The sequence below is a fragment of the Laetiporus sulphureus genome, assembly GCF_001632365.1.
Source record: "Laetiporus sulphureus 93-53 unplaced genomic scaffold LAESUscaffold_7, whole genome shotgun sequence".
In the NCBI taxonomy this organism is placed as follows: Eukaryota; Fungi; Basidiomycota; class Agaricomycetes; order Polyporales; family Laetiporaceae; genus Laetiporus; species Laetiporus sulphureus.
Genome location: NW_024468516.1, coordinates 664,189 through 689,779, shown reverse-complemented (window position 1 = coordinate 689,779; position 25,591 = coordinate 664,189). Strand labels below are relative to the sequence as shown.

General features: G+C 53.2%; 13 protein-coding genes across 13 annotated transcripts; 9 read left to right on the top strand and 4 right to left on the bottom strand.

Annotated features, from left to right (window-relative positions):
* Positions 1-99: 99 nt before the first annotated feature.
* On the top strand, positions 100-2,289 carry LAESUDRAFT_735345 (uncharacterized protein; the record flags this gene model as incomplete). Its single annotated transcript, XM_040910580.1, has 4 exons — positions 100-302; positions 367-660; positions 714-1,233; positions 1,372-2,289. The coding sequence occupies 4 exons, from the start codon at positions 100-102 to the stop codon at positions 2,287-2,289; spliced, it is 1,935 nt and encodes a 644-aa protein (XP_040767437.1).
* LAESUDRAFT_695476 (glutamate-tRNA ligase) lies at positions 2,244-5,290 on the bottom strand. The gene is made up of 10 exons (XM_040906241.1): positions 5,023-5,290; positions 4,789-4,954; positions 4,617-4,730; positions 4,340-4,563; positions 3,911-4,278; positions 3,685-3,852; positions 3,523-3,629; positions 3,304-3,469; positions 3,087-3,243; positions 2,244-3,039 (listed from the first exon to the last, which is right to left on the bottom strand). The coding sequence occupies exons 1-10, from the start codon at positions 5,230-5,232 to the stop codon at positions 2,419-2,421; spliced, it is 2,301 nt and encodes a 766-aa protein (XP_040767436.1). The 5' UTR covers positions 5,233-5,290; the 3' UTR covers positions 2,244-2,418.
* A 144-nt stretch (positions 5,291-5,434) lies between these two features.
* On the top strand, positions 5,435-7,417 carry LAESUDRAFT_646150 (S-adenosyl-L-methionine dependent methyltransferase; the record flags this gene model as incomplete). The annotated part of the gene is made up of 12 exons (XM_040903961.1): positions 5,435-5,511; positions 5,571-5,627; positions 5,695-5,770; positions 5,824-5,834; positions 5,893-5,985; positions 6,034-6,107; positions 6,166-6,295; positions 6,358-6,454; positions 6,511-6,611; positions 6,670-6,739; positions 6,793-6,882; positions 6,953-7,417. 12 exons carry the CDS (start codon positions 5,435-5,437, stop codon positions 7,415-7,417), a joined length of 1,341 nt encoding a protein of 446 aa, XP_040767435.1.
* Positions 7,418-7,816: 399 nt separating this feature from the next.
* LAESUDRAFT_722659 (Metallo-dependent phosphatase) lies at positions 7,817-9,247 on the top strand. Its single transcript, XM_040908249.1, has 5 exons — positions 7,817-8,329; positions 8,391-8,412; positions 8,462-8,533; positions 8,590-8,718; positions 8,775-9,247. The coding sequence occupies exons 1-5, from the start codon at positions 8,037-8,039 to the stop codon at positions 9,114-9,116; spliced, it is 858 nt and encodes a 285-aa protein (XP_040767434.1). The 5' UTR covers positions 7,817-8,036; the 3' UTR covers positions 9,117-9,247.
* On the bottom strand, positions 9,218-10,029 carry LAESUDRAFT_516812 (uncharacterized protein). The gene is made up of 2 exons (XM_040902768.1): positions 9,410-10,029; positions 9,218-9,354 (listed from the first exon to the last, which is right to left on the bottom strand). Exon 1 carries the CDS (start codon positions 9,833-9,835, stop codon positions 9,434-9,436), a length of 402 nt encoding a protein of 133 aa, XP_040767433.1. The 5' UTR covers positions 9,836-10,029; the 3' UTR covers positions 9,218-9,354; positions 9,410-9,433.
* A 459-nt stretch (positions 10,030-10,488) lies between these two features.
* Positions 10,489-13,258, top strand: LAESUDRAFT_674622 (2-isopropylmalate synthase). Its single transcript, XM_040905566.1, has 5 exons — positions 10,489-10,601; positions 10,658-10,952; positions 11,009-11,398; positions 11,448-11,520; positions 11,573-13,258. Exons 1-5 carry the CDS (start codon positions 10,591-10,593, stop codon positions 13,204-13,206), a joined length of 2,403 nt encoding a protein of 800 aa, XP_040767432.1. The 5' UTR covers positions 10,489-10,590; the 3' UTR covers positions 13,207-13,258.
* Positions 13,259-13,588: 330 nt separating this feature from the next.
* On the top strand, positions 13,589-14,390 carry LAESUDRAFT_748255 (uncharacterized protein). The gene is made up of 4 exons (XM_040911506.1): positions 13,589-13,623; positions 13,675-14,090; positions 14,149-14,212; positions 14,277-14,390. The coding sequence occupies exons 2-4, from the start codon at positions 13,676-13,678 to the stop codon at positions 14,308-14,310; spliced, it is 513 nt and encodes a 170-aa protein (XP_040767431.1). The 5' UTR covers positions 13,589-13,623; position 13,675; the 3' UTR covers positions 14,311-14,390.
* A 243-nt stretch (positions 14,391-14,633) lies between these two features.
* On the bottom strand, positions 14,634-16,761 carry LAESUDRAFT_741924 (DUF382-domain-containing protein; the record flags this gene model as incomplete). The annotated part of the gene is made up of 8 exons (XM_040911166.1): positions 14,634-14,858; positions 14,915-15,264; positions 15,318-15,369; positions 15,426-15,537; positions 15,590-15,784; positions 15,843-16,363; positions 16,422-16,577; positions 16,633-16,761. 8 exons carry the CDS (start codon positions 16,759-16,761, stop codon positions 14,634-14,636), a joined length of 1,740 nt encoding a protein of 579 aa, XP_040767430.1.
* A 183-nt stretch (positions 16,762-16,944) lies between these two features.
* LAESUDRAFT_674617 (DEAD-domain-containing protein) lies at positions 16,945-18,661 on the top strand. Its single transcript, XM_040905565.1, has 7 exons — positions 16,945-17,063; positions 17,124-17,186; positions 17,243-17,296; positions 17,357-18,107; positions 18,170-18,428; positions 18,484-18,526; positions 18,583-18,661. Exons 1-7 carry the CDS (start codon positions 17,056-17,058, stop codon positions 18,593-18,595), a joined length of 1,191 nt encoding a protein of 396 aa, XP_040767429.1. The 5' UTR covers positions 16,945-17,055; the 3' UTR covers positions 18,596-18,661.
* Positions 18,662-19,194: 533 nt separating this feature from the next.
* LAESUDRAFT_722653 (phosphatases II) lies at positions 19,195-20,146 on the top strand. Its single transcript, XM_040908248.1, has 2 exons — positions 19,195-19,359; positions 19,441-20,146. The coding sequence occupies exons 1-2, from the start codon at positions 19,357-19,359 to the stop codon at positions 19,996-19,998; spliced, it is 561 nt and encodes a 186-aa protein (XP_040767428.1). The 5' UTR covers positions 19,195-19,356; the 3' UTR covers positions 19,999-20,146.
* Positions 20,058-21,523, bottom strand: LAESUDRAFT_722652 (ras-domain-containing protein). The gene is made up of 6 exons (XM_040908247.1): positions 21,353-21,523; positions 21,218-21,294; positions 21,076-21,142; positions 20,915-21,016; positions 20,537-20,835; positions 20,058-20,456 (listed from the first exon to the last, which is right to left on the bottom strand). The coding sequence occupies exons 1-6, from the start codon at positions 21,396-21,398 to the stop codon at positions 20,376-20,378; spliced, it is 672 nt and encodes a 223-aa protein (XP_040767427.1). The 5' UTR covers positions 21,399-21,523; the 3' UTR covers positions 20,058-20,375.
* A 135-nt stretch (positions 21,524-21,658) lies between these two features.
* Positions 21,659-22,004, top strand: LAESUDRAFT_646462 (uncharacterized protein; the record flags this gene model as incomplete). Its single annotated transcript, XM_040903986.1, has 3 exons — positions 21,659-21,690; positions 21,748-21,883; positions 21,951-22,004. 3 exons carry the CDS (start codon positions 21,659-21,661, stop codon positions 22,002-22,004), a joined length of 222 nt encoding a protein of 73 aa, XP_040767426.1.
* Positions 22,005-22,659: 655 nt separating this feature from the next.
* On the top strand, positions 22,660-24,114 carry LAESUDRAFT_516523 (uncharacterized protein). The gene is made up of 9 exons (XM_040902767.1): positions 22,660-22,901; positions 22,959-23,018; positions 23,125-23,170; positions 23,234-23,241; positions 23,295-23,380; positions 23,435-23,616; positions 23,673-23,748; positions 23,800-23,864; positions 23,915-24,114. The coding sequence occupies exons 1-9, from the start codon at positions 22,782-22,784 to the stop codon at positions 24,022-24,024; spliced, it is 753 nt and encodes a 250-aa protein (XP_040767425.1). The 5' UTR covers positions 22,660-22,781; the 3' UTR covers positions 24,025-24,114.
* The last annotated feature ends 1,477 nt before the right edge of the window (positions 24,115-25,591 follow it).

Below are 25,591 nucleotides of genomic sequence, written 5' to 3'. Positions count from 1 at the left end.
CTCACTCTCGAAGCTGATGGCAAGACCAGGTGCCCCAGGCCTCCCACCGACGGGCATCCAAAGACCCGCTGTAAGCTCCATCACGGGCAGTACTGCAAGATGACCAAGAGCTACAAAGACGCGTCTAAAATCGTTGATGAGATGGAGACCGCTGACGTACCCTCACTGGAGCAGATAGTTGCATACAGCGACCTGCAGTACGCGAAGGCCAAGGCAATCTGGATGCGGAGATACGTCGAAGCTATACGGGTAGAAAAAACCGGTCGAGAGATACACCATAAGCGATTCTTCCTGAAAGGCGAGTCAAGCCCTGATCAAATGTTGTTGTATTTCTGGATAAGTAACTCTCTCAGCAGTGGATGACAGCCACAAGATTCGACTGAAGTTCCTAGAGAAGAAGATGGTCAAGAGTATTGATGTCATGGATGCTCTCGAAACGCGCGCCTTTGACCTACAATTCGCGAAAAATCCTGCATACAACTGGATCAAACCGTTCCAGGCACCACGTACTTCTAACCATAAGGAAGAAGTGGATAAATCTAAAGGGGTCTCGCTCTCGGACGTCCTCACTCTGTCGGAAGATAGCAATGCAACCCCAGTAGTACAGGCTCCTGCAGAAGAAAGCGAAGACGACGACCCCATCGAGTTGGTCTTGCGAGCGTCAGTATCTCTCATCCTACTATCTGTATCAGAAGAAATAAATTGCATTACAGTGAGAAACGCGAATATCTCGGGACCTATCGACTCCTTCGGGAGAGCAGGGAGGCTTGGGTTGAGCGCATCTCTCCAGAAGATCGCAACAACGCTGACGTATTGAGAGCATTGAGCATCAAGCGAGACGCAATCTTGCAATTCGCCCGGCGCGTCGTTCTACACGATCCCGCGCTCTTGTTGAAGGCAGAGGGAAAGGTGTCCTTCAATGACTTGTTTTTGGACCCGAGTTTCACCCTGGACGACTTCGAGAAATTTGAGAGAGGGCAGCAGCAGGCAGTGGGGAGAGGAATGATATGGTGGAAAGATGCCGTTCTCGATGCCCTTGCGATCTGGCCAAAGGCAGGCAAGGCAGGCACAGCGGCGAACCTTGGTCGTCTCGGTGAGTCCTGTCAATGTCGATGTGTCAGTTGGCTGGCAGGCGCCGCATCTTACTGTGATCCAGAGGATCGGTTCAAGATTGTCGGAGGATGGGTTTTCAAAGACCGGCACCAAAAGACGATGTCGAAAGAGGGCTGGTATGTAAGTCAACGAGCGAAAACATCTCGAGTCGCTGTTGAATTGATCTCGTTTATACAGTATCTTCTTGACACCTTGAAGCCTGTTGCAAATGTCGAGAATCGCTTCATGAACCTGTGCAACAATTTCGACGACCTGGAGACTTTTATGTCGTTTGGCACAATCGGCATGGTCCCGCCACCGTCATGGTGCGCAGAATACGACGCAGAACTCTTCAGGCTCGTGCTGAGCTTCTGCGGCGTTGTCCTTGGTGACATCGTGGGCGCAGTTCGCAATATCGGTCCAATGCCGACTAACCGCAAAGCATCACGAAGAGGACATATCAAATGGTTCGAAGTGAGCAGAAGGGTGTATACGTTCGGAGCGGTCCGAAACGAGCCACATGCACTCACCGATGCCTTTTTCCGGGAGATACGTGCTCGCCCTGACAAGTTTGTCGTCATTACCCGTTCTGAGACGGATCCGGGGCAACAAATAGAGCAGTTCGGCGGCGGCAACGATGAGACGTTTTATCAATATAGAACACGCACTTTCGAAGCGCCTTCGACGCTAGGCACGCCCACAGCGCGTACGCGCACTGTCTGGAACATTATGCGCTCAGGCAAGGACGTATTCTACGGCACGGGTGAGCCTATCAGGGTACCTGGGGCTCCGGCGGAGAGCCTCCCGTCGATCAAAGGATATCTGACCGAGATCGCTGCCGAAAGGAATGGAGGATGGCTCTTTTGGCTGAAGAAGGATCGGTTCCACGTGAAATACTTCGTGATCATGGCGAACGATCCCGCAACAGAAGCGACGGAGTTGATGCGGGACTTGTCTTGGGCAGCGCTTTGTGCGGCTGGGTACGCAAAGGGTGCATTCACAATGAGAACCTACACGGAGGCAGTGGACGCGATGATGCGCAAACGATGGCCGGAGCTGATGGGTTGGATGCCCCCCGCTGTTGGAAGGTGGACTGTCCCGTCAATCATGGAACAGGCGAAGAAAGACGGCGTGGACGCCTTCATGGACATGGCAGATCAGCTGAATTTGGATGTATTGGTGAGTCATTACGACTGATGATGGCGCTCTCTATGACGCAAGGTTATCTTTAGTAACGAGGAACGATCTTCCTGGTAGTATAATCAGCAGCAATGATCTACAACGGAGATGTACTCGACATGTATCACTTTCCTAAGTAGCCAGCTCCTATGAATCATATACGTTCTTCACCTTATACATCTTCGTCTCAACTAGAGGGACCGTTTCTTTCTTCTCATATATCGGCGCCACCTTGTACATCTTCGTGTCCACCGGGATGTCCAGCGACTTCGCCACGAACGCCTCGCCCGCGGCTGAGCCTCCCGTTTCATCAGCCTTCTCCTTCGGCGTCGGCGCAGCGGACGCCGCTTTGCTCGCCAAACTCGCCGCACGCCCGTCGGGGATATGGATGAACTCGCGGCGGCCCTCGTTGATGCCGTCGTAGATGTAGTATCCCTTGCGCTCGAACTGGATGATGTCACCCTTCTTGAGCGCAAGCACGTTCGCGTCCGACACGGCATCCGCGCGGAACTCGGACACGGGCGTGACAAAGTCCTTGACGTCGTCATTCTCCTCGAGTTTCTTCTTCGTGATGAGATAGTCATGATCGAGAAGCGTGATGTCGACGAGCGGGTGCGCATCCGTGGGCTGGGCGAGCCAGGTGATCTTCTTCTTGGTCTTGCGGAAGTCGCCCTCTAGGTGCAGCTCCATCTCGATATCCGTGATGAGGCCATCTTCGTTTGTCTTCTTCGAGCGGACAATGGCATTGCCCCAGTCCATGAGAGTAATCTACGGCGTGTCAGTCAGGAGATAAGTACAGCAACGAACACACTCACTTCCTCCTGGTCCTCAAATGAGAGTGCATCCTCCTGCTCGATGGAAACCTTCGACGAGAACACTGTCTGCTTCTCTCCGACTTCCGCGTTCTTCTTGTGTTTGGGCAGAGTCTTGACTTCGGGAACCTGCGGTCCTCCTCTGACAGTCACCTTCACCCTGTACATACGCACAAAGACGTCAACCATCAATAAAAACCTGATCCATGCATCCACGTACACGTCGACCTTCTCGATCGCCCATAATCGCGGCGCAATGGGGTCAATGACCTTCTTGTTCATTGTCCATAGCGAGTCCCACTCAAGCGAGACAATCGCTTGCGACGGACCCTGAGCGAGCATGAACTGGCGCAGGGCCTCAACAGTGAGCCCTCTGCGGCGAATACCTGGCAGTTGTGTTCACAGTCACTACAAAAGATTACACTGATTATACGCATACCTCGAACAGTCGGGAAGCGCGGATCGTCCCATCCACGGACAATCCCCGAATCGACAAACCAGTGCAACTTTCGCTTCGACAGAAGCGTGTAAATGAAGTTCAGACGACTAATGCTCCGTGAGCCCACTGGGTGCCATGGCGATTATGCGTTGCAATGCCTACCTGAAATCCCAGATGTGTACTTTTCGAAGACCGAGCGCCTCGATCATCCAGTGATACTGCGGATTTCTGTCGCGGTATTCGTTCGTACGCAACGCGTGTGTGACGCCCTCCAGCGAGTCGACGATGGGACATGCAAAGTCGTACGTGGGATAGACTTTCCACTTGTCACTGAACAGAAAACACTGGTCATCGCGCAATGCTGACGCACCGACGGATTTCAACTTACCCTGTACGATGATGTGGCAGGAGGTTGCAGCGGTAGATGACAGGATCACGCATGGCCTTGTTCGGGTTATCCACGCTCATCTTTGCACGGAGACACCACCGGACACCCTCCTGAGTGCCCGCCTTCATCTCAGCAAAGTGCTTCAAGTTGTCCTCAACGCTGTCGTCGCGGTGCTTCGAGGCGATCCCATGGAAGCGCTCCTCGCGCATCTGCATCTGCTCGGTGTCATCCGCGTACGCCTTACCCTTCTTGATCATCTGCAGGGCGAGCTCGTAGAGCTCGTCGAAGTAATCAGAAGTGTGTGAGACGGCATCGCCGTGGACGTCAAGCAGAGCCAAGTCTTCAAGGATAGTCTCTTCGAACTCGGTCTAATTCAATGCGGATGAGTATGCCTCAATAGTTTGCGGGTATGCTTGAATGGATCCTTACTCGCTCTTTTGTGGGGTTGGTGTCATCGAAACGAATGAGTAGTTTACCATTGTACATCTTGGCGAAGTACTGGTTCAGCATCGCAGCCTTCGCATGTCCGATGTGAAGGTAGCCACTCGGCTCAGGCGGGAAACGCGTGACGACCTCGCCCATCTTCGCATCCTGCAGCCCAAGAGCGAACGATGCGGCAGTCTTGTTTGAGCGTGCCTTCTGTGACTTCGCATCTGAGATAATTATATGAGGCTTGGGTAGTATGTGCCATGGGTTGCTAGCTCACCAGCAAGGCTCGAGACAACAAGCTGAGTGGTTTCGAGCGATTCGAGATGCGAGAACCATCGCAGAAGGTGGGGGTGCTTGTTGTTCTTGAGAAGTCCTACGATTTTCACGCTGCCTGGATGTTACGAGCTCAACGTCCGTCTGTGAACGTGAGAGGACATATTGCAGCGCACCCTTGAGAGCACCCCACACAATCCAGTCTGCGGCGGAGATCTCATGACCGACGAAGAACGTCCGGAAGGCAAGATGGTCATCTAGCGAGTCAAGAGTAGCAACGATCTCAGGGAAAGTAGTCGTGGTAGGCAATTTCTTCTTTGCGAGAGCGAAATACGCTTGTGTCTACATTTGTAGAGGTGAATTCGTCGATCAGGCATCACGGGTGGTGGACAAGCGAATGGTCGACGTACCTTTTCACTGTCATCCGACAGTCCACCCGCTTTTGCCAGTGCCCGCACAACCTCGTCCTCTGCTGTGATCTTGGAGCCATCGAGCTCGAGGGTGACGCCGGACGCGCTCTCGTCGAACGCGAGCTCTGCTTTGCCAGTATATGTTGCGGCAGCTGCTGCCGCGTACGGGAAAGGTGAAGCCGATGCAGAGAGAACGAGCGTGCCAGTCATCGTGACAGAAGTTGGAAAGCAGGATAGAGCTGCTGCCGTGACTCGCGCTGCGTTGAGCTCGACAGCGAAATTGAGCGAGATCGATCTGAGATCCTGTTAGAGGCACTGTCTCGGGTCCTGTCGAGACTGATGTCACTGCGGCGCATCAATCTTCCAGCGCTTGGCACCTCGACTTGTGGCAATCGCATGCGACTTGACCATCATGCATTCCCGAAACCCATATCGTACACCACCGGATTTCACTGCTCTGGCTGAGAGTTACGAGCCTTTGAAGCCATAGTAAGCTACACGGTTATAGGCGTCGCTGTGGAACCCGCTCGACTGAGGCGGATGCCTAGTTTAATTACGACGGCTGCTGGTGTAACGATTGACTTCAAAAATGATGCCGCTCAAAGGTTTGTACATATTTCGCTATTCTATGCAACGACTTCATAAAAATTACTTGACTTCGCATTAGGATAGGCGATTGACGGAGGCCTTGCTCCACCGGGATTTCAATATCTCGCTTACATTGCCGGACGATCGCCTCTGTCCACCGGTACGTTTATGAGGTGACTACATGAATCCATTAGCCAATCCACACATCTATAGGTGCCAAATAGGTTGCCCATCTTTCAGCTGCAGGCATAACAACACGCTCATACCAACGACACTTTGCAGGTTGAACTACATCTTATGGCTACACGACGTTCTCGAGGCTATGTTCCTGGCAGAACCAGAGCGCCACGTAAAAACAGTGAGAGGTGTGGACATGTACGTTCTCTCACCGCTTAAATAAGAATGCGACTAAACTCACGCTAGCGGTACCGGAGCTTCTGTCATATATCCTCTCCTGGGATGCCGTTCCGTGCCAAACTGGGAATTCGTTGCGACGGGTGTGTGTGATGCTCTTTGTCGCATCTGTATTGTGCTAATCACTTCCCGCTTTTTGAGACATCGACGAGAAGTCCCTTCAATACGCTCGTATAAATGTACAACAAAATCACCTAGATGGACGAATCACGATCATGAAGTCAAATCCTAGCGATCCGATTTTTCATTGCCTTGAAGGTGACAGTCACAGGTTGGGATCCACCTCTGCCACCTATATCTAAAGTACATCTCATCCGAGACATTGTGGCATAGTGAGCCATTCGACTTCACCATGTGCAATCCGCCATTCTACAGTAGCAAAGAGGATGTAGTACGCTCTGCAGCATCCAAAGAGTTTCAGCCGAATGCTGTAAGTCGATGGAAGGATGTGCAGGAAATCTGGATGATAAACTGAATGGTCTTCAGATATGCACAGGAGCGGATGTAGAAATGATTACTTCAGGTGGCGAGAGCGCCTTCGTGCGCCAGATGGTCAGAGAGTCACTTGGGTGTCGAGCGCGGTGCAGGTACGCTTACCTTCGGTAACCTACGGTCTCGGACGTTGCTGACTTCTGGGTCTACCAGGTGGTTCACCTCCATGCTGGGCAAGATGTCATCCTTGACGGAAATTATCGCTCTGTTACGCGAGCAACACGTACTTGATTTGCTACTTTCCAGAACCTGCCAAGTCTCACACTCTACGTCTAGATTGATAATTACGCTTGCACCGAATTCGTGCAGGGGCAGACACGACGATGGGCGATCGCATGGTCATTCGGTGACGTAAGACTGTCCGACGTATGTGTGGCGATCTTGTTACATGTTTCTTGGCAGTATCTCACGCATCCTTCTCTCTTATGCTCCTCAGAGCCTTGCACGGATACCAACTCCTGCTATACAGGATCTGATGCCCGTGCGCAACACGCTGCAGCAGCCATATCCTACCGCTACCATCGAACAGCTCGCCAGTACTCTCTCGACAACCCTAGCCAGCGTCGAAGAAATCTCTGTCCGATCTCTCTCCCCTCTAAACCATTCGATCGCAGCAACAGATGTAGTGGTCACGGCAGTGCGTGACACTTGGTCCAGAGCAGCTAGGAGGAAGAAACCAAACGCAGACGCGATGCAAAGTGATGCGCCTGTGGAATTGAGCGCGGCCCTGCTCTGCCGGGTCACTTGTGTCGAGCAGAACGAAGCGAGATCCAAAAAACGTCGCGATGAAGGAATGTTTCTTGAATTCAATTGGGTGAAGGGGAATAATCGAGCATTGTTTGAGAGCTTTACGAGCCATGTGGGGCGAAAGGTATCTGCTGGGCTTGCGTGCAGCGACTAGCAGCCTCTAAAATCTTGCAAATCATTTGTGGTGTATGCCTGGGTTCGTCATGAGGAGTTGAATTATAGTACAGCTATTCTATAGAAAATGGCCTACCGCCTATGTATTGTACATCTCACAATCTGAAAAGAGCGAGAGCACGGATTAAAATCAACTGATAAAAAGCGGGGAAAGCTCTGCTTGCAGGAAGCACAATGTTCGCGTTTGTTTGTGACAATGCCAACTTCTATGTACTTGCCTCAAGAGTCCCGTACGCGGTTGTGGGCGTCTGAGTGTCCATGATTTCATCTGAGATTTATTGTCGATCTGGATCTGATAAGTGGCAGGGGGCCCTTCAGTCACCCAGCTGTCAGATTCGACTTAATGTCTGCTCTTGTCGACTTCCACATTGCGTTTGGCCACAAAGTCATAGCTTCCTGTCCGCACTTCCTGCCACATACCGAGCTGAAGTTTTTAGCTCGCTGTTGCGCACATGTCGACCTAAATGCAGAAAACGGCTTTTATTTATGCCTCCGATGCTCCACTCGGCGCACAAAACCCGACTCGAATGCTTTGCTGATCCAAGTCATCATCATCTCCATTCACCATCAAGTCTGTGTGCAGAAACTCGCTTTCTCGGATGCCTGTAGCTAGTAACACCTCCTTGAGCTCAACTATAACGACAGAGGCGACTCCATCCCTCACCTCCTCGGACGCTGTCGTCTACGACGAGTATGACATCAATGACCCTCCTCCTCGTCCTGGACCGTCCTGGACACGTTTTATCTGCGTCTCTGATACTCATTCGCACATCTATCCGGTGCCGCCTGGTGATGTCCTTTTGCATGCGGGAGACCTGAGTAGACGGGGCAAGTTCAGGCATCTGCGAGTCACGATCGAGTGGCTTAAAAGCTTGCCTCATCCTGTCAAGATGTGAGCAGAACCAGCGCATTCCTTCTACTACAATGATCTGATTGATGCATTATCTGCATAGAATGATCGCGGGAAATCATGATGTACGTGTTGCATTTGGATTGTCGTTGTGCAGTGCATTGATGACTCCAGCTCTGCTTGGACAATGATTGGAGAGAGGGCGGTTTGTTGGCTAGTGCCGTAGGCGAGCGTATACGTATAAAGGTGTGCAGGGCGTGCTCAACTCTGTGACGCTCTACTTGATGATCATCGGTGATCAGGACACTGTCGCGGCACAGACGCTTGTTCGGAGCGAAGAGCTCCGTCAAGCGGGAATCTACTATCTAGAGTTTGAATCAGTCGGCGTTACGACACCAAATGGGAGGACATGGAGTGTATATGGTTCGCCGGTGAGTGCTCAATGTGATCGTCTAATCCGTTTACGTGCATCGTTCACGAAAACTAGGCCGCCCCGCGCTATGCATTGGGCGCATTCCAATACGAGTATGGGGAGGGCGCAGAAGTCTATGCGCGAATCCCGCCCAGCACCGAGATCCTCCTCACGCATACACCGCCCTTTGGCTTATGTGATCGGACAAGGAAGGGCAAGATCGCCGGATGCAAGGACCTCGCCGCGCGCCTGCAGAGCTCAGATCTCCAGCGGTGTCGCCTGCACGTGTTCGGACATATTCATGAATCTCATGGCGCTGTTTTGTCTGGTGGAGAGGCGGGTATGCCGAGTCGAGTAAGTGTGAATGCGGCCCTGGCGTATGGCGGTGAGGCTATCATTGTAGATTTGAAGAATTAATACTTTTCGGACATTTGGACGTGATTCATCCAGTACGATAGCACTTCACGAGCAATCTAATTGTCAATTGAGTAGGAAGAGAAAGTAACAACCATTTGAATGTCTGCAGATATGCATCAATGAAATATAACGCTATTGAAAAGGTGCAAGAACAAAACAACAGCGTTCCTCAGATTAGAATAGTACAACAAGATAGATGTCCAAGACTCTGGACTCCGCCACTCGATAGAAACTTCTGCTGGGTTCCCGCCATCAATCGGCTGCAAAATACAAGCTGTGCAAAGGCGGCTCACAGAATGTACTGCCACCGCCGGCACCTAGCTTGAGTAGTGGCACCTGCCGCTGCACTGGCTGACGCTGTCGAAATTGTACTCGACCTCTTCCGTATTTGTTGTATGCAATCCATGGAAACAGACCAGGATTCCCTTGACCATGGCGGCACAATTAGGATGGTAATAATGAGGGAGATGGTAGACGATGCATGCGTCTGGCACATTCTCGTGGTCGCGGTATGTCCTGTGGCACCGTACACAGTGCTTGCTCTCGGATACGGCGAGAGTGTTGAGCTTGCAGACAATGTCGGAGAGGCTCTTCATATTGTGCAAGGAGGTCTGGAGAGTGGGGCGGTGGGTCAGTTCATGAGGAGGAAATTTATATCTGTCTGCCACAGGGGAGTCGGAAGCGCGAACTGCGCCTTTGTGGTGGCCACAGCCCATCATCACACACGTGTTCGATGATCGCGGTGATGAATTTCGGAACACGTTTCGAGCTCATACTTATTCCGCGGGAGCCACAAGCCAATGTGTGGCCAGTATGCTCAGGGACTCCGACCTTCTGCGTCTCCAAGGATTCAGGAGGACTCAGCGGGCGCGTTTCCCGCGAAGTTGGGCCAGATTAACGGATAAGACGGAGCGATATGGCCACTAAACGGAGGTTCCACTTCCTGGCCACAGCGGAATTCCGCGAGGTTTGAAGTTGACATTAGACAGGAAGTTGTGAAAAGAACGCAGCATTGTAAAGAATGCTCTGCACGATGTCGTATCGGATCACGAATGAAACCAAGTAGGGCGGATGCTAGCCGCGAGGAGGCGGATAATAATGTTCATGATTAATGAACGACAGCTCCGGTGGCCACAGATAAACAATTGGAGTCTGTCCTACTTAACGAAGCAGCGTTCTGCGATGTTTGACAGCATATTTTGATGCAGTGTGATTGTGAACTCACTTCAGCAGTACTGAGCATCCTAGCATCGAATGCGATTGGAGTGCAACATTCGATTGATGCGTGAACGCAGATGGAGTGTTGATCATGAGCAAGCGGGCGTTTCAATGGACTGCTTCGCCGGCGTCAACTTATGCCAGGCGCCTACGACTGCGACTGTGACTTCGACATGACTCGTGTTTCTTGCCATCTGCTTTTATGTGTAACGGCTCTCTACTCTTGACTACTATTTTCTGCACCTAACGACCCATCATGCCCATGCTGTCAGTGAATATCTTTCGTCTAGGCATGCCCTCGCACTCAGAACTCCACCCAACAGAGCTGATCCCTCCCAAAAGTACAAGCCGTACACTCCTCTGAACCTCCCCAACCGCCAATGGCCCTCAAAAGTCACAACCAAGCCACCAATCTGGCTGTCGACAGACCTGCGAGATGGTAATCAGGCTCTCGCAAACCCTATGACTATTCCTCAAAAGACCCTCTTCTTCCACACTCTTCTCAAGTGTGGCTTCAAGGAGATCGAGGTCGCATACCCTGCTGCCAGCGACACGGATTTCAACTTTGTGCGAGGGCTCATTGAGCAGGGACAGGTGCCGGACGATGTATGGATCCAGGTTAGTGCTTGCGTGTGCGTGAGGAGTTCTAACCGTTGATAGCATGTTGAGCTCAGGTCCTCACCCCTGCCCGTGAAGACCTGATCAAGCGCACGGTCGATTCGGTCGCAGGCGTTAAGCGAGCAATCATCCACATGTACAATGCGACGTCGTGTCTCTTCCGCGCGGTCGTCTTTCGGCATTCAAAAGAAGAGACTATTGCGCTCGCCGTGAAGCACACCAAGATCATCAGGAAGCTCACGGAGGAATGCACGGCGAAGCATGGAACGATCTTTAAGTTCGAGTACAGTCCTGAAACGTTTTCGCAAACAGACCCCGACTTTGCTCTCGAAGTGTGTGAGGCGGTCAAGGCTGCATGGGGCAAAGCTGGCCTCGGCGATGAGCGCATCATCTTCAACCTGCCTGCTACTGTGGAGATCGGCCCACCTAATCACTATGCTGACCAGGTACACTTGCATTCACCATGCTTATAATTAGTTGACTCATGTCCTGCAGGTCGAGTATTTCTGCCGTCATATCTCGGAACGAGAGAAGGTGGTCATCAGTCTGCATCCCCACAACGATCGAGGTAGCCATCCTGCTATATTCGTGCCTTTTAGACGCTTAAAAGTACGCCGCAGGTCAGAGTATTGCTGCAGCGGAGCTTGCCATGCTTGCAGGTGCCGACCGTGTTGAAGGTTGCCTGTTTGGGAACGGCGAGCGGACAGGGAACGTCGATATTATCAACCTCGCGCTCAATCAGTACACGCAGGGTATCAACCCAGGACTGGATTTCAGCGACATACAGGCAGTCATCGACGTCGTTACGCAATGCAACGATTTGCCGGTGCACCCACGGCACCCGTACGCAGGAGAACTTGTGTTCACTGCATTCTCCGGCTCGCATCAGGATGCGATCAAGAAGGGCTTTGAGGTGCAGAAGAAACGACATGAGGAAGCAAAAGTAAAGGGCGAACCTCTGTATTGGGAGATGCCATACCTCCCAATCGATCCAGCCGACCTTGGATGCAACTACGAGGCAGTCATTCGTGTCAACGCGCAGTCCGGCAAAGGTGGCATCGCGTATCTTGTTCAGCAGCATTTGGGCCTCGACATGCCGCGGAAGATGCAAATCTCGTTCTATCAGGTCGTCCAGGACATCGCGGACCGGGAAGCGAGGGAGATGACTATAGAGGACGTTACAACTGCTTTCCGCAAGACGTACCACTATGGTGGCTCGACATACGAGGGAAGGCTGGTCTTGAAGTCCTTCAAGATCTCTGCTGAGACTTCGCCGGACTTGAAGAATGGGGATGAGGCGGCAGATGAACGTCGTCAGTTTGATGGCACGATCTTCGTTGATGGTGTTCTTCGTGTGATTCGTGGAGATGGAAATGGCCCCTTATCGGCGCTGTTGGATGCTCTGCGAACGCACCTGGACATCAACCTGTCCCTTCGTGAATATTCAGAGCACGCCATCGGCCAAGGCCAGGACTCTAAGGCCGCATCGTACGTCGAGCTCGTCCCCCCTGCCAGAGATATCAAGGAGATTCGCCACTCGACCGAGTCGTGGTGGGGGGTCGGTGTCGATGCCGACATCGCCGGCTCCGGTTTACGCGCGGTGCTCAGTGCAGCGAACAATGCCATCGGCGATCGCGAACTGCCGGAGCTGAAGCTGAGTGTCGGTTTCAACGCGTCAACCAGCCAGGCGGATATCGCCTCCGTCATCCTCAACGAACTTCATCTGGAGCTCCCGCGTCGCCTACAGGCCGCATTCTTCGAGGTCGTGCAGCGCGCGGCGCGCAAGACGGACGGGAAGCTGTCGTACCCCGAGCTCGTGCATCTCTTCCGCGAGACATACAGCTACGAGACACCCGACAGGGAGGGACGTTTCGCGCTCAAGAGCTTCAAGATGGAGAACCTGGGAGAGACGGGCCGCAAGGAGCTCACAGGAGAGTTCATCATCAACGGCAAGCTCACGCAGGTATCTGGGCAGGGCAACGGTCTCCTCACTGCAGCGCAAGCCGCCTTGAATGAGCACATCGACGGAAAGGCGACGATCCGCGAGTACGCGGAGCACTCTATCGGTGAGGGCTCTGACGTGAAAGCTGCATCGTATATCGAGCTCGCGTACGAGGCGGACGGCGGCGCCATCCGCCTGAATGCCTGGGGCATCGCGACCGACACGGATATCACTGCATCTGGTCTGAAGGCGCTGTTGCGTGCATCGAGCACGCTGGACTATATGCATAGGAAGATTACCGCGCAGAAGTAAGAACAATGTGTATATCTGTGGAATTTATCGGTGTTTGCACCATCATCCGTCTGACCTGCAGAGCTTGCATGCAAGCACGCCTCAGCTCCGTGCAATGATTTCACGCGACACGTTATGAAGAATGGGTGAGTTTTGCTCTTCACACATCGACTTGAGCTGCTGTGCTGTCGTTGTCCTGGCGGGATGGTCAGGATACCTTTTCTCTCGTGAGTATTGTTCACATCAGTCTGCCTGTCTGGCACGTTACAGCGCCATCGCAATGTCCCCGTGCTCGGTCACGGGCCGAGCCCACCGGCCATCGAGTATGTGGCCGATTACAACGTCGTGAGCCTTTTGTTCACTGATTTACACCTCGGGCCACTCAATGCCACTCGCTCGGGAAGCGCCCGTTGCCACAAGACACATTCGCATTGTACCGTACGTGTATTGTCTCCTGCGCCTCTGCAAAGGCCCTCATGTTCCTTCTAGCATGTCTATCCATTCATTGTCACCATTAAGGTCTCCCCCAAAGCAGTGCGACATAACCTGCCCGCGATGCCAGACATCGTACTGCGAAGGAAACAATGTAGACAGCGCATGCGTCATTTATTGCGGTCCACATTACATGTGCGAGAAGATGTGTCAGGACACATATAATAATATGCAAGTCTGCTTCCGTGGACGGCACACAACGGACAAGGCCGAAGCTGATGCAGACCGCGCCGAAATTCGCAAGCGTCACGATTGCCAGTCCGAGACTGATGCACCGCACGGTCTCAGAGAGCTTGCGCTTGATGAAATAGAGGTGGCCGGAGAAATGGAAATCCACAGTCGTGATCGCCAGCGCGACGATGAGCCTCCCACGTCGGTGAAACACCCTTCAGACGTCGACGGGATCCTCGCGCGTGAGTGTCTGTGTGTGCAGCTGGATGCACGCGAATGACCCGCTGATGCGAAGCTTAGTTCCTTTGAAGTGCGTTTTCTGTCTTCCCGATGGGTCCAGAATGCTGCAGGCATCACCAGACATGTAAGTAGCTCGATAATCTGCCATGTGCTGCCATACGATTGTTACATTGTTTTTTGGCCAACAGTTATCTCGATGGACTTGATGCTCTCTTCGAGTGATGACGATTTGCGAAGAAGCGGCAGAAATTTGATGGGCTGCATGGACGTGGCATATACGAGGATCAATGTATACTCTAAACAATCCTACCACATCACATACTATCAAATCTTTGATTTATAATTCTCATCGTATGAGCTGCTCACAGCGCTCAGAACTGAGCAAATCATACTGATACGCACGATTGACTCGAGGAAAGAGCTTAACTGGAGGCACACACATATCAATCGTACTGTGCAGCAGAAACAGCAAGTAATCGATATATTTAAATACAATACTACGTACACAACACCCCGAAACGCGACAAACAGGCAGCAGCAGCCGCTCAGAATTTGAACTCCTTCTCCTTCCTGTCCCTGTCCCGGTCTGCCTTGTGCTTCTTCTTCGCCATCTCCTTCGCGATCATATCCGAGAAGTCTTCTCTGCCGTTTGCGCCAGGCACACCAGCAGACCCCCGCGAGTGCTGCTCGTACTTCCTGCGCAGCTCCTCTTCCGACATACCCTCCAGCTCCGAAGCGTCTATCGACACTTCCACGCCGTTCGTCCTCCGCTGTAGGAAACGACAATCAGCGAACCTTCTCACATACTGAGTAAGGAAATACGGACCTTCGAGCCCCTTTCGTCTCCGAGCACCGGAATCGCACCGCTGCCTGTAACCGCAGTGACATCGTATCCACGCTCGCTGCCCATGATACCCCTGACAGATGTCTGCTTCTCGGGCACGACATGGTACAGCGATCTCGGACCTGTCTCCACGGCTTCCGACTGAGCCCGTCCCGCATTCTTGCGCAACTCAAGGAAATCAGGTGTTTCCAGCCCGCCAGCCACTGTTGAGACAACACTGGCCATACCTGATGGCGTCGCAAGCCCAGACGGAGTCTGCAAGCCTTCTTGCGGTGCCTGTTCCTGGACTTCTTCCTCTTCGCTCTCCTCTTCACTTTCTTCCTCCTCCTCTTCTGTAGCATGATATAAGTAACCAAATAGGAAAAGAATGATGCAAAGAACGCACCTTCTTCCGGCTCAAGCTCTCCCCATAGGTTACGATCAACGGGCTCGCCCATCTGATTACGCAGCAGTCATCAGTCAACGCGCTCTCCAACACATGTGCGGCACTCACATCGGCATCGGTGTTCTTTGGCATCACACCAAAGACGTCACCGTACAATGGACGATTGTACTCATCAAGAGGAGGCTTACCCCAACCACCCGGGTGGAAACCCCATTGCGCTCTGGAAAATTTGTTAGCGCACAAACTCGTTCAGATAGCAGAATAGGACTCACCCTTCTGGAATAGGCGCGTTCAAGCCAGGTATCCGCAATGTCGGATAACTTGGTGGAGGGCCGAATCTTTGCATGCTAATCAACCACGGTGGGGGCGCAAGAGGCGGTATCGACAAAGCTTCTACTAGCTCTGGCGAGAGATCACCAGGACGCTTATGCTTCAACTGAGTCTCGAACTCCTTGCCTTCATAGTACCTACGCGCATTAGACTCCGTCAGCAAGGGTGACGAACACGACCAACCTGAGCGCTCACATCTCGCCAAAGCCCGTGACATTCGGCTTCGTCATGAACTTGAAGAAGGCATCGTGCAGCTTCTGGTAGTCGATGTCGACCTTGCCCATCTTTGGCTGGACCCTCTCGCGGGTCTTGGCCTTGAGAGACATATTTGCCTCCTTTTCCTTTACGGCATCGCGCATTGTGGCAATACCGGTGTCGGCGATGTATGATGGTAGTTGGAAAGGAGGCTTCTCAATTCCGCGTTTGCCTTGCAAGTAGTCGCGCTTTGCACTCCAGTGGCTCGGAATAGGTACTGTGTTCCGGTAGCTCTTGAGTTGCAGAAGCAAGCGAGGATCAGCTGCTGTGACGTCCGTCCATTCGACGACTTCAGGCTTCTTTACGAGTTGCTTGAGCTCTGCGACTGTCAGTCGGTTCATCTTGCGAGCCTTCTTCTTCGAGAGGGGCTTCTTCTCTTCGGCTTCAGAGTCGCCCTCCGATTCCATATCGTCGTCCGAGTAGATGATCTCTCCCTTGCCATGTTCCTGGTCACGATTCTGCTGTAAGTAGATACATATTAACAAGAACAAACCATATTAGCGAGCGTAATGAACGTACCAATGCTGATTCAGGCGGCAACTGGAAACGAGCAAAGACGTCGGAGAACTCTTCGACGGCAGGACCTTTGACATCCAATTGCTCAGGTACGTACTCGACATCCATAGACTGCTCTGCCTCGTCCATCTTGATATCTGGCTTTTCCTCTTCCTTTGGCTAGACACATAATCATCAGAACACGTCTGGAGGGACAAACCGCTATAGTACGCACCGGAGTCGCCGACTTCTCCTCCGCCTTCTTCTGCTTCGCCTTCAGACGGCGTAGCTGATTTTTGGACTTGATTTTGCCATTCGTTTTGATACCGTTCGCGATAGTGGACGTCTGTACTTGTGTCGCCATACTGCAAGATTCGAGCTGGTGAATTGGACGAAGAGGAGTGGACGCGACTGTCGAGCTGCCTATATGCGCTGAGGTAAGGCGACAGGCCAAAACGGGGCAGCGGAGCTCGAATATTGCGGTATTTGCCGAATCGCCATTCATCATCACGGACGGTAGAAATTTGCTTTCGACAACGTCCTCCGAGACCACCACCAAGCAACAGATCGCATCGATCTTCCGCGAACTTTTACCACTACTCGTGTCTCTAGTCGGCTAGGCGTCGACTACCGAAGAAGAAAAACTACACAATCCATCATGTCGGCGTGAGTAGCAGGCTCGATTTGCGTTCTCTCAGTATTACTGATCCTTCTTCCGCTTCACAGAGATACTCTTCAGGATGTCCAGGAGGGGGAGATTGAGTCCAACTGGAACGAGATTGTTGACAAGTACGTTATGGTGTGCTCTGGTGGTTGTGCGAGGTGCTGATCGTGTGGATTTGCAGTTTCGATAATATGGACCTGAAGCCTGACCTGCTCCGTGGAATCTATGCCTATGGGTGAGCCTTTCTTGCATGCCTAGGATGAGCATAGGACATTTTCTGACGATAATGTGTTAGTTTTGAGCGCCCTTCCGCTATCCAGCAGCGCGCCATCGTCCCCGTCATCAAGGGACACGACGTTATTGCCCAGGCCCAGTCCGGAACCGGCAAGACTGCCACCTTCTCCATTTCCATCCTCCAAAAGCTCGATCCCAACATCAAGGGCACCCAGGCACTCATCCTCGCGCCAACGCGTGAGCTTGCTCAGCAAATCCAAAAAGTCGTCGTCGCCCTCGGCGACTACATGAACATCGAGTGCCATGCTTGCGTTGGCGGCACTAACGTCCGCGAGGACATGGCCAAGCTTCAGGAGGGTGCGCAAGTCGTCGTCGGTACTCCCGGCCGTGTATTCGACATGATCACCCGCCGCGCGCTCAAGACGGAGACCATCAAAATTTTCTGTCTCGACGAGGCCGATGAGATGTTGTCGCGTGGATTCAAGGACCAGATCTACGAAGTCTTCCAGCTCCTTCCTCAGGATACCCAAGTTGTGCTGCTGTCGGCTACGATGCCCGCGGATGTGCTCGAGGTGACGAAGAAGTTCATGCGCGATCCCGTCCGTATCCTCGTCAAGCGTGACGAGTTGACCCTTGAGGGTATCAAGCAGTTCTACATTGCGGTGGAGAAGGAGGAATGGAAACTGGACACGCTGTGCGACTTGTACGAGACGGTCACCATCACCCAGGCTGTCATTTTCTGCAACACAAGGCGGAAAGTTGACTGGCTGACTGAGAAGATGCACTCGAGGGAGTTCACTGTTTCAGCCATGGTAAGCGGTTGCGTCCATCAGAGTTATATGAACTGAGATTTTGATACGTTCGGTTGCTTTAGCATGGCGACATGGAACAGAAACAGCGTGAGGTCTTGATGAAGGAATTCCGCTCGGGCTCATCGCGTGTTCTCATCACGACCGATCTGCTTGCCCGCGGCATTGATGTGCAGCAGGTGTCGTTGGTCATCAACTATGACCTTCCGACGAACCGGGAGAACTACATTCACCGTATTGGCCGTGGCGGGCGATTTGGTCGGAAGGGTGTCGCCATCAACTTTGTCACAACCGAGGACGTGCGCATGCTGAGGGATATCGAACGTAAGTCTCCATTTGTCAGGGCGCTACCTGTGACTGAGCCGGAACCGTCATACAGAATTCTACAACACTCAGATTGATGAAATGCCTCTTAACGTCGCGTAAGTCTTGCTTTGCTATGTCTGGGCGGGATGGCATCTCACTGTTTCACGTTTAGCGATCTCATTTAGACGGTTTTCACACCACGCTGCCCATACATTATACGAACGAACGCTCTCATCATCACTGGAACCGACGCGCAATCTGATCAGAGGATCAGGACGATTTTCCTATTTTTCCGCTCGCGCCATTTGGCCTTTGTTGTTGTCGCATTCTACGTCTTTTTTCACCGTCGGCTTTGCACGAGAACTGCGAGCGAATCCAAGCGTTGTCTTTTTTGACTGTATATTAGCTCGGCCTACGCTTTTGCCATGTGTTTTCATATGATTATGGCTATCCATGCATCTGTTTCTCCGAAGGTTTGACGTGGATTGATGCGTACGTTGAAGGCGATGACGGCGCAGGCCACGCCGGAGTCGCTGACCAGCCAACATCATGTGATTGGTCAGGACAAGGAGGCTGTGCCGACGAGCGTGGGAAACGGCCGACGCTTGCAGGGGAAGGTCGGGGGCCCATGGAGGATCCGACATGGCCGTTCTGTCGCATGCACCTCACTGCCTCCTCCACCCCGCGTACCAGCGTTTGGACCTCGGCCTGCCCGTTCGCGTCCTGCACCGCTCCTCCACAACTATAAAGTGTCCCTCGCCTGAATCCATCCCGGTACCTTAACGGCAGCTCCTTGATCATATTCTCATCACTTCCTCTCTCCGGTTAAATAACAACCGACACAGACCCTATCCCAACTGATCTTTTCCCTCGTGGTTGTGGCCCTCCCCAAGCCATCATTCCCTTATTGTGGTCCAAGCGCGCATTCATAAATTAATACTATATTATGGTCCGTCTTGTCCTTGCCACGCTGATTTAATGCACTGCACGAGTCTGATGCCCCAAGATGTCTCGCAAACGCACTCCACAGATCTCCCTGTCCATGCCCCCGAGCGTCCTGCTCTCCCCAGTTACTCCATCTCCAAACTCGTCCTCCTGGCACACCGCACGCACAGGCCTCTCGCCCACCCCTCAGCAGCCATGTACGCCCACGGAGATCGTCCCGCGTCTCTACATCTCCGATCTCGCGTCCGCCGAAAGCGCAGCCAGCCTTCGCGCACACGGCATCACGCACGTCCTCAGCGCGATGTGTGGACGCGTCATCCTCCCGCCAGACGTGCCTATCAAGCAGCTCCAGCTTCCCCTCCAAGACAGCCCGTTCGCGGAACTCGCGGAATTCCTCCCCACGTCCACCGCGTTTGTCGCGAACGCGCTGCGCGACCCAAACGCCCGCGTGCTCGTGCACTGCGTGCAGGGCGTCTCCCGGAGCTCGAGCGTCGTGTGCGCGTACCTCATCGCGGAGTACGGCTGGACACCAGACCGTGCATTGCAGTTCTTGCTGTCCAAGTACAGTCAGGCGGAGCCAAACCCCGGGTTCATCATGCAGCTGAATGAATATGCCCGCTCGTTACAAGGATCCGTGCAATAGCTTTCGCACACGTACGACTGCTACCAGGATCCGGCCCTGCCTCCTCATCGCTTTCGCCCCTCCGCAGTCCTCCTCGCCTCACACAGCTCTCATTGCCTCCTCGCATCGCTTAAGGCGCGTCATAACCGATCGCACCACGCACAAAAAACACTGTCTGCACGCATCGTACTTTATCGTATATCCTTAGTATATAGAGCTCACCTTTCACGCGGATATGTACACCGTCACGCACCATCACGTCGGTCCTATTTAATCTTTGTACTAACGCACGGAACAAACATCATGGAGATACCAAATACACTAACTATACACTCAAGTCGGTACATAAGGAGCATACATACCGAACGCAATCACAGCGACTAAAACGGGTATCTATATCAGCAGCAGCGTCCTCTAGGTGCGTCATTATCCAGTGACACGTTCGTCGCAGACGGCTTCGAATGCTTGACACCGAGAGACTGAGCGGCACAAGGACAGGTTATGACAGAACAATCAGCCAGACGTCCATCGCGAACAAAAAAATCATCCATGCACTCACCCTGTCGTCGTCAAACACTCCTCGGCGGATTTTGTCCAGGATGTCGCGCGTCGCCTGCTCAAATGCTTCCTGAACATTGAGCCCCGACTTGGCGCTCGCCTCGACGAACAGTAAATCCTCCTCCTTCGCCCATTGCTCCGCCTCCTCCGTGGTTACCTCGCGCGTGCGCCGTGCTGGCACGGACGGCGCGTCGGTGTCGTCGGCACAGAGATCAATCTTGTTTCCGACGAGTATGCAGGTGAGGTGTGGGTCGGCGTGCTCGCGGACGTCTGCGAGCCATGAGCGCGCGTTTACGAAGCCTAGCGGCGCAGAGGTGGGTGAGTGGGAAGAGGCGGAATGGGCGTGAGAAGACACGGAGAGGACGGCGGGTGTACTGACTTTGCCGCGATGTCACGTCGTATACGAGCAAACAACCCGCCGCGCCGCGGTAGTATGAGCGCGTGATGGACCTGAACGACTCAGTGCCGGCAGTGTCCCAACCTGCCTATTCCCATCAGCGTTACTGTAGCCGCATCTGTGTACTGAACAACCATACGCACATTGGAGCTTGACGACCTTGTTCTCCTCGGGAATCGTGATGAGCTTTGAGCCGAACTCTGCTCCTAGCTAGGGGGCGGATGGATAGGCGGGCGGATAAACGTGAGCTGGTGTGAGGAAGCGGGGAAGAGCAGGGGGACGCACTGTTGGGTCAGGATTGGCGAGGAATCGTTGGTCCGTGAGGCGTACGAGCAAGGAGGATTTGCCAACCGAGGAATCGCCTGATGGGGAGGGCTGCTGTGAACAATCATTCAGGCTACTGAGCTAATGCTAACGTACCTGTAATGATGAACTTCAGGACGTAGTGCCATGCTACGCCGGTCATACTTTCCCGCTATGATTCTGTTCACAATCCTCGTTCAGATAAAGTATAATGTAAGAGAGTCCGTAGGGGTCGTAGAAGGAAGCGTCGTGACGGAGGCTGAAGCTCGAAGCTGAGGTTACTTGGTGGGCAAGCTCAGCGACCGAGCACCCAGCGCCATGGCGCCGATCACTGTGGCGCGTATACACGTGACTCGCCGGAGCTCGCCGGGACATCCCATCTGGCGCACAACACGCACGAAGCTCTCCAGACTGTCCAACACGATGAGCGGTACTATCTGGCGCAGTGTATTCACGTGAGTCTCGCGGCTTTGGCCATCGTCTCTCGTCTCCTCTACATACTCGCGCTACAGGTACAACAAGTACACCCAGATCGCGGCGCGGGCCCTCCGCCAGTCGCTGAAGGAAAACGAGCGCGTCGCCGCTGAGAAGCGGGGGTTGACGATCCTCCGGTACCAGCACTGGCAGAATGGTGTCGGTGGCCAGCAGGTGCGTCGTACGATCTCGAGTCCTCTGCGCGCGCGTGCTCATTACATTTTTGCTTGATTCGCCGCAGGTGTTCTTGAACCCGCCTGAGGAGCAGCGCCCGCCCAAACCTGCCGCAGTATAATGGGCGCACGCGTGCACCGTCTTTCACACATTCGCGTGTAGTCGCCCGCAGCTCGGGTTGCAATACAAATTCAAAGGAAATCTCGTTCGTACGCTTGCAAATGTCGGACCTGCAGAACACAGCATGATGGGCCGCATATCCCTTCAGGAAGTCTGGAAACCAGTGTGTTGGAGGTGGCAGTCTGATATCGATAATGCGAACGTGTTCGTACGCGACATCAGCTTCTCTTCGTTTTTGTCATACCATGTCGTCGGCCGAATACTGAGGGCTTCGCACTCTCGTAACGACTTCTTGAGCATACTCTAGGTCGTCGCTGCACAGACTGACTCGCGTGCTCCTTGGCTGACTTTGCTGGACTTCTCTGCATAGCGGGACCGATGTTGCATTGTTGCCGCGGGCTTCTGGTCTCGCGTCGGAGTTGAGGAAGCGTTGTGTACCTCCATGGGCGGCGTGCCTTATGACCCGTGCACTCCGCGTACGGAAAGTATATATGCCCATGTATCCAGATTGTCGACAGGTTCCGCTCGCTCATCTGGCCGTCGCCGCGATGATGAGTCAAACACGCTGGATGTGAGAATTCAAACACTCACGTCCCTGGGAACCTCTCCATCGCCTTCTTCGTCCTAGACCTCAATTATGTGGGCCGAGGAAGGTCATCATCCTCTAAGATATGATAGAGGCGCACGCTTCTGGCAGCCGCATTGCTCAGGGTAGCCGCCTCGTTGCAGCTGCGCCATCCAGGAAGGCGCCCGCCATGCGGTAATGCACGTGGTTTGAATGGCCGGGATTTCGCTTACGTATGATTTTGGGACTTTTCTCCTGCCGTCGCCTCGATCGTCTTCGTCCTCATCCCATCAACCATCGTCCCCTCAGCCCTCTTCTCTAGTCTATAAAAGCGTATCGTTTTTCTAGCCTGCTCTTTGTACATCACTCGTACTCTCCTCGATCTATTAGTCTTCTCCCAAAAAGCCCAACAAATGGCTGGCGCGCGTGGTTGCTTCAACTGTGGTGGATGTGCGTGATTTTTCTCCCCGCCGCGGCGCACACTTGTGTGGTTGCATGGGTTGCTGGCTGCGTGTCTGCTATTGGAATACGTTCTTGGTTGACATTGGAAACATAGTCGGTCACCAGGCGGCAAATTGCCCCAGGGCAGGAACACCTACTTGGTGAGTTATGTCCAACCGCTCTTTTCCACCACCACAGAATTGACAACCTTCTTGAATCGATAGTTATAACTGTAAGCAGTCGCGTTTTTCTATATTCTGTACTTTTCCTACACTTCTGCCGTAGGCGGAATGGAGGGCCACGTCTCGAAGGACTGCACCGCCGAAGCGAAGGCGAAGACTTGCTACAAGTGCGGCCAGGAGGGTCACTTGGTAAGCGGATCGACCTTTTGTGTCGCGTCCATTGCTGACCTCGTCGATAACTAGTCGCGAGAGTGCCCTGAGAATGCAAACGCGACGAGCGGCGGCTATGGCGGCGGCAGCTCGGGCACTGAGTGTTATAGATGCGGAAAGATCGGACACATTGCGCGTGCGTGTCCCGAGGCAGCTACGAGCGGCGGCTACCAGAGTGGACACTCTGCTTTCAGCGGGGGTAACCAGCGAACGTGGTGCGTCGTTTCATATACAGAGTAGCATGCTTAGGCCGACTTGTTTGCTTTAACAGCTTCTCCTGCGGAGGCGTCGGTCACTTATCGCGTGACTGCGTGCAAGGCTCAAAGTGCTACAATTGCTCGGGATTCGTAAGTCGGTTGCATATATCTGGCGCTAGTATGTTCTAATTGGTGATTCAGGGACATATTTCCAAAGATTGCCCCCAGCCGCAACGCAAGGCGTGCTACACCTGTGGCTCCGAAGGGTACGTCCTTGCAAATGCGTCTTGCTCTAGCTCAACTGACAACATTGTAGACACATCTCGCGCGACTGCCCTGGAACCACGGAAGCCATTGCTGAGAGTGCTGCTTGAGCATATGTTCATGTCCGACATTGTTTCGTGTTCATTTTATCTACTCTTGTGATCCCGTCTGTCGATGCATGTATGAGATGCGCGTTTGTTCGCGCAATATAAGCATATCTTCCGGTGTTTCATCAGATCATGTTCTGGCGCGCGTGTTGAACGACGTTGGCCCGAAGAGATGGAGTACTTTCGCTCTGCGCGATCGGATAATGAGACCGAGATCATTGGTCCCCGTGCTCCGTGCCGGCGTCTAGCGGTCGAAAAAAAAAGTGTCGCGGTGCTGCTCCCTTTTTCGCAAGTCCTCCACGTACGGTCACTTGTCCTGCACCATCCTCTTGTCCTTCCATCACTAGTCATGCAAGCACTGCGCCTGGCGTGTCCCCGAGTTACTCTCCGTCCCTTCGTCCGCTCGATCGCGGTGACGGCGAGCGCGCTCAACATAACGGATCCGCTAACACCTCCCAGAAGATTCCGAGAATCATCATCCCAACGCGCCTGCTTCAATTGTGGTTCACGTACGTGATCCTCCCCGTCGCAGCACACACTCGTGTGCTGCTTGGGCTTCTGGCTGCGAGCCTGCAGCTGGAATCTAATCTTATTTGATGCTGGGTACATAGCCGATCACTTTGCGGCAAATTGCCCTGAGGCAAGAAAAGTTACTTGGTGAGTCATATCCAACCGCTCTTTGCCAGTACCTCTGAATATATTGTCTTCCGCGGTTCGTTAGCTATAACTGTGGGCAATGGTTGCTTCTTTTTATGCTCTGTTCTTTCTTCACACATCTGCCATAGGCGGCCAGGAGGGCCATGTGTCGAGGAACTGCCCGAAGGGGAGAATGTGTAACAACTGCGGCCAGGAGGGCCATATATCGAGGGACTGCACTGCTGAACCGAAGGCGAAGACGTGCTACAGGTGCGGTCAGGAGGGACACTTGGCAAGTGGATCGGCCTCTTGTGTTACGCCTACGCTGATCGCATCAATAACTAGGCGCACGAATGCCGCGTCAACCAGGGCGGAGGCAACAATCGTGACAGTCGTGGTAGAGGCAGGTCGGACGTCGAGTGCTATAAATGCGGACAGATCGGGCACATTTCGCGCGACTGTCCTGAGGCGGCCACAAGGCGCAGCAGCTACTAGAGTGGATACTCTGTTTTCAGCGGTGATGACTTGGTGCGGCGGTTCGTCCGTAACCTGAAGTAGCATTCTTAGCTGACTTGTTTGGAAAGCTTTCCCTGCTGTCACACGACTGCCCGCCACCCGCATTAAGTATGATATGATCCTATTCCGCTAATATCGCACGTGTTACGAGCAACAGCGCATCTCCCCCTCATCTGCTTGGTAGTCGCATGCTATGCATAGAACACACCCACGTTACATGCATAATGTCGCAACATTTGTAGTCTTACCATATTGCACTCGCTATATCTAGCATCTCCACTTGAGACAAAGCGTCTGGATAAAGTTGTCGTAGTCACCAGTCGGATCCCATATGCAATGGTACTTGCAATGACGCCCGGTGGTAAACTTTGACCTAACCGCCTTTACAGTGCATATAACACAGTTGCTTCTTGCGAACGGCTCAGTGTCTCGTAGTACGACCTCAGTCGACCCGAGGCTTCCTTCCCGCC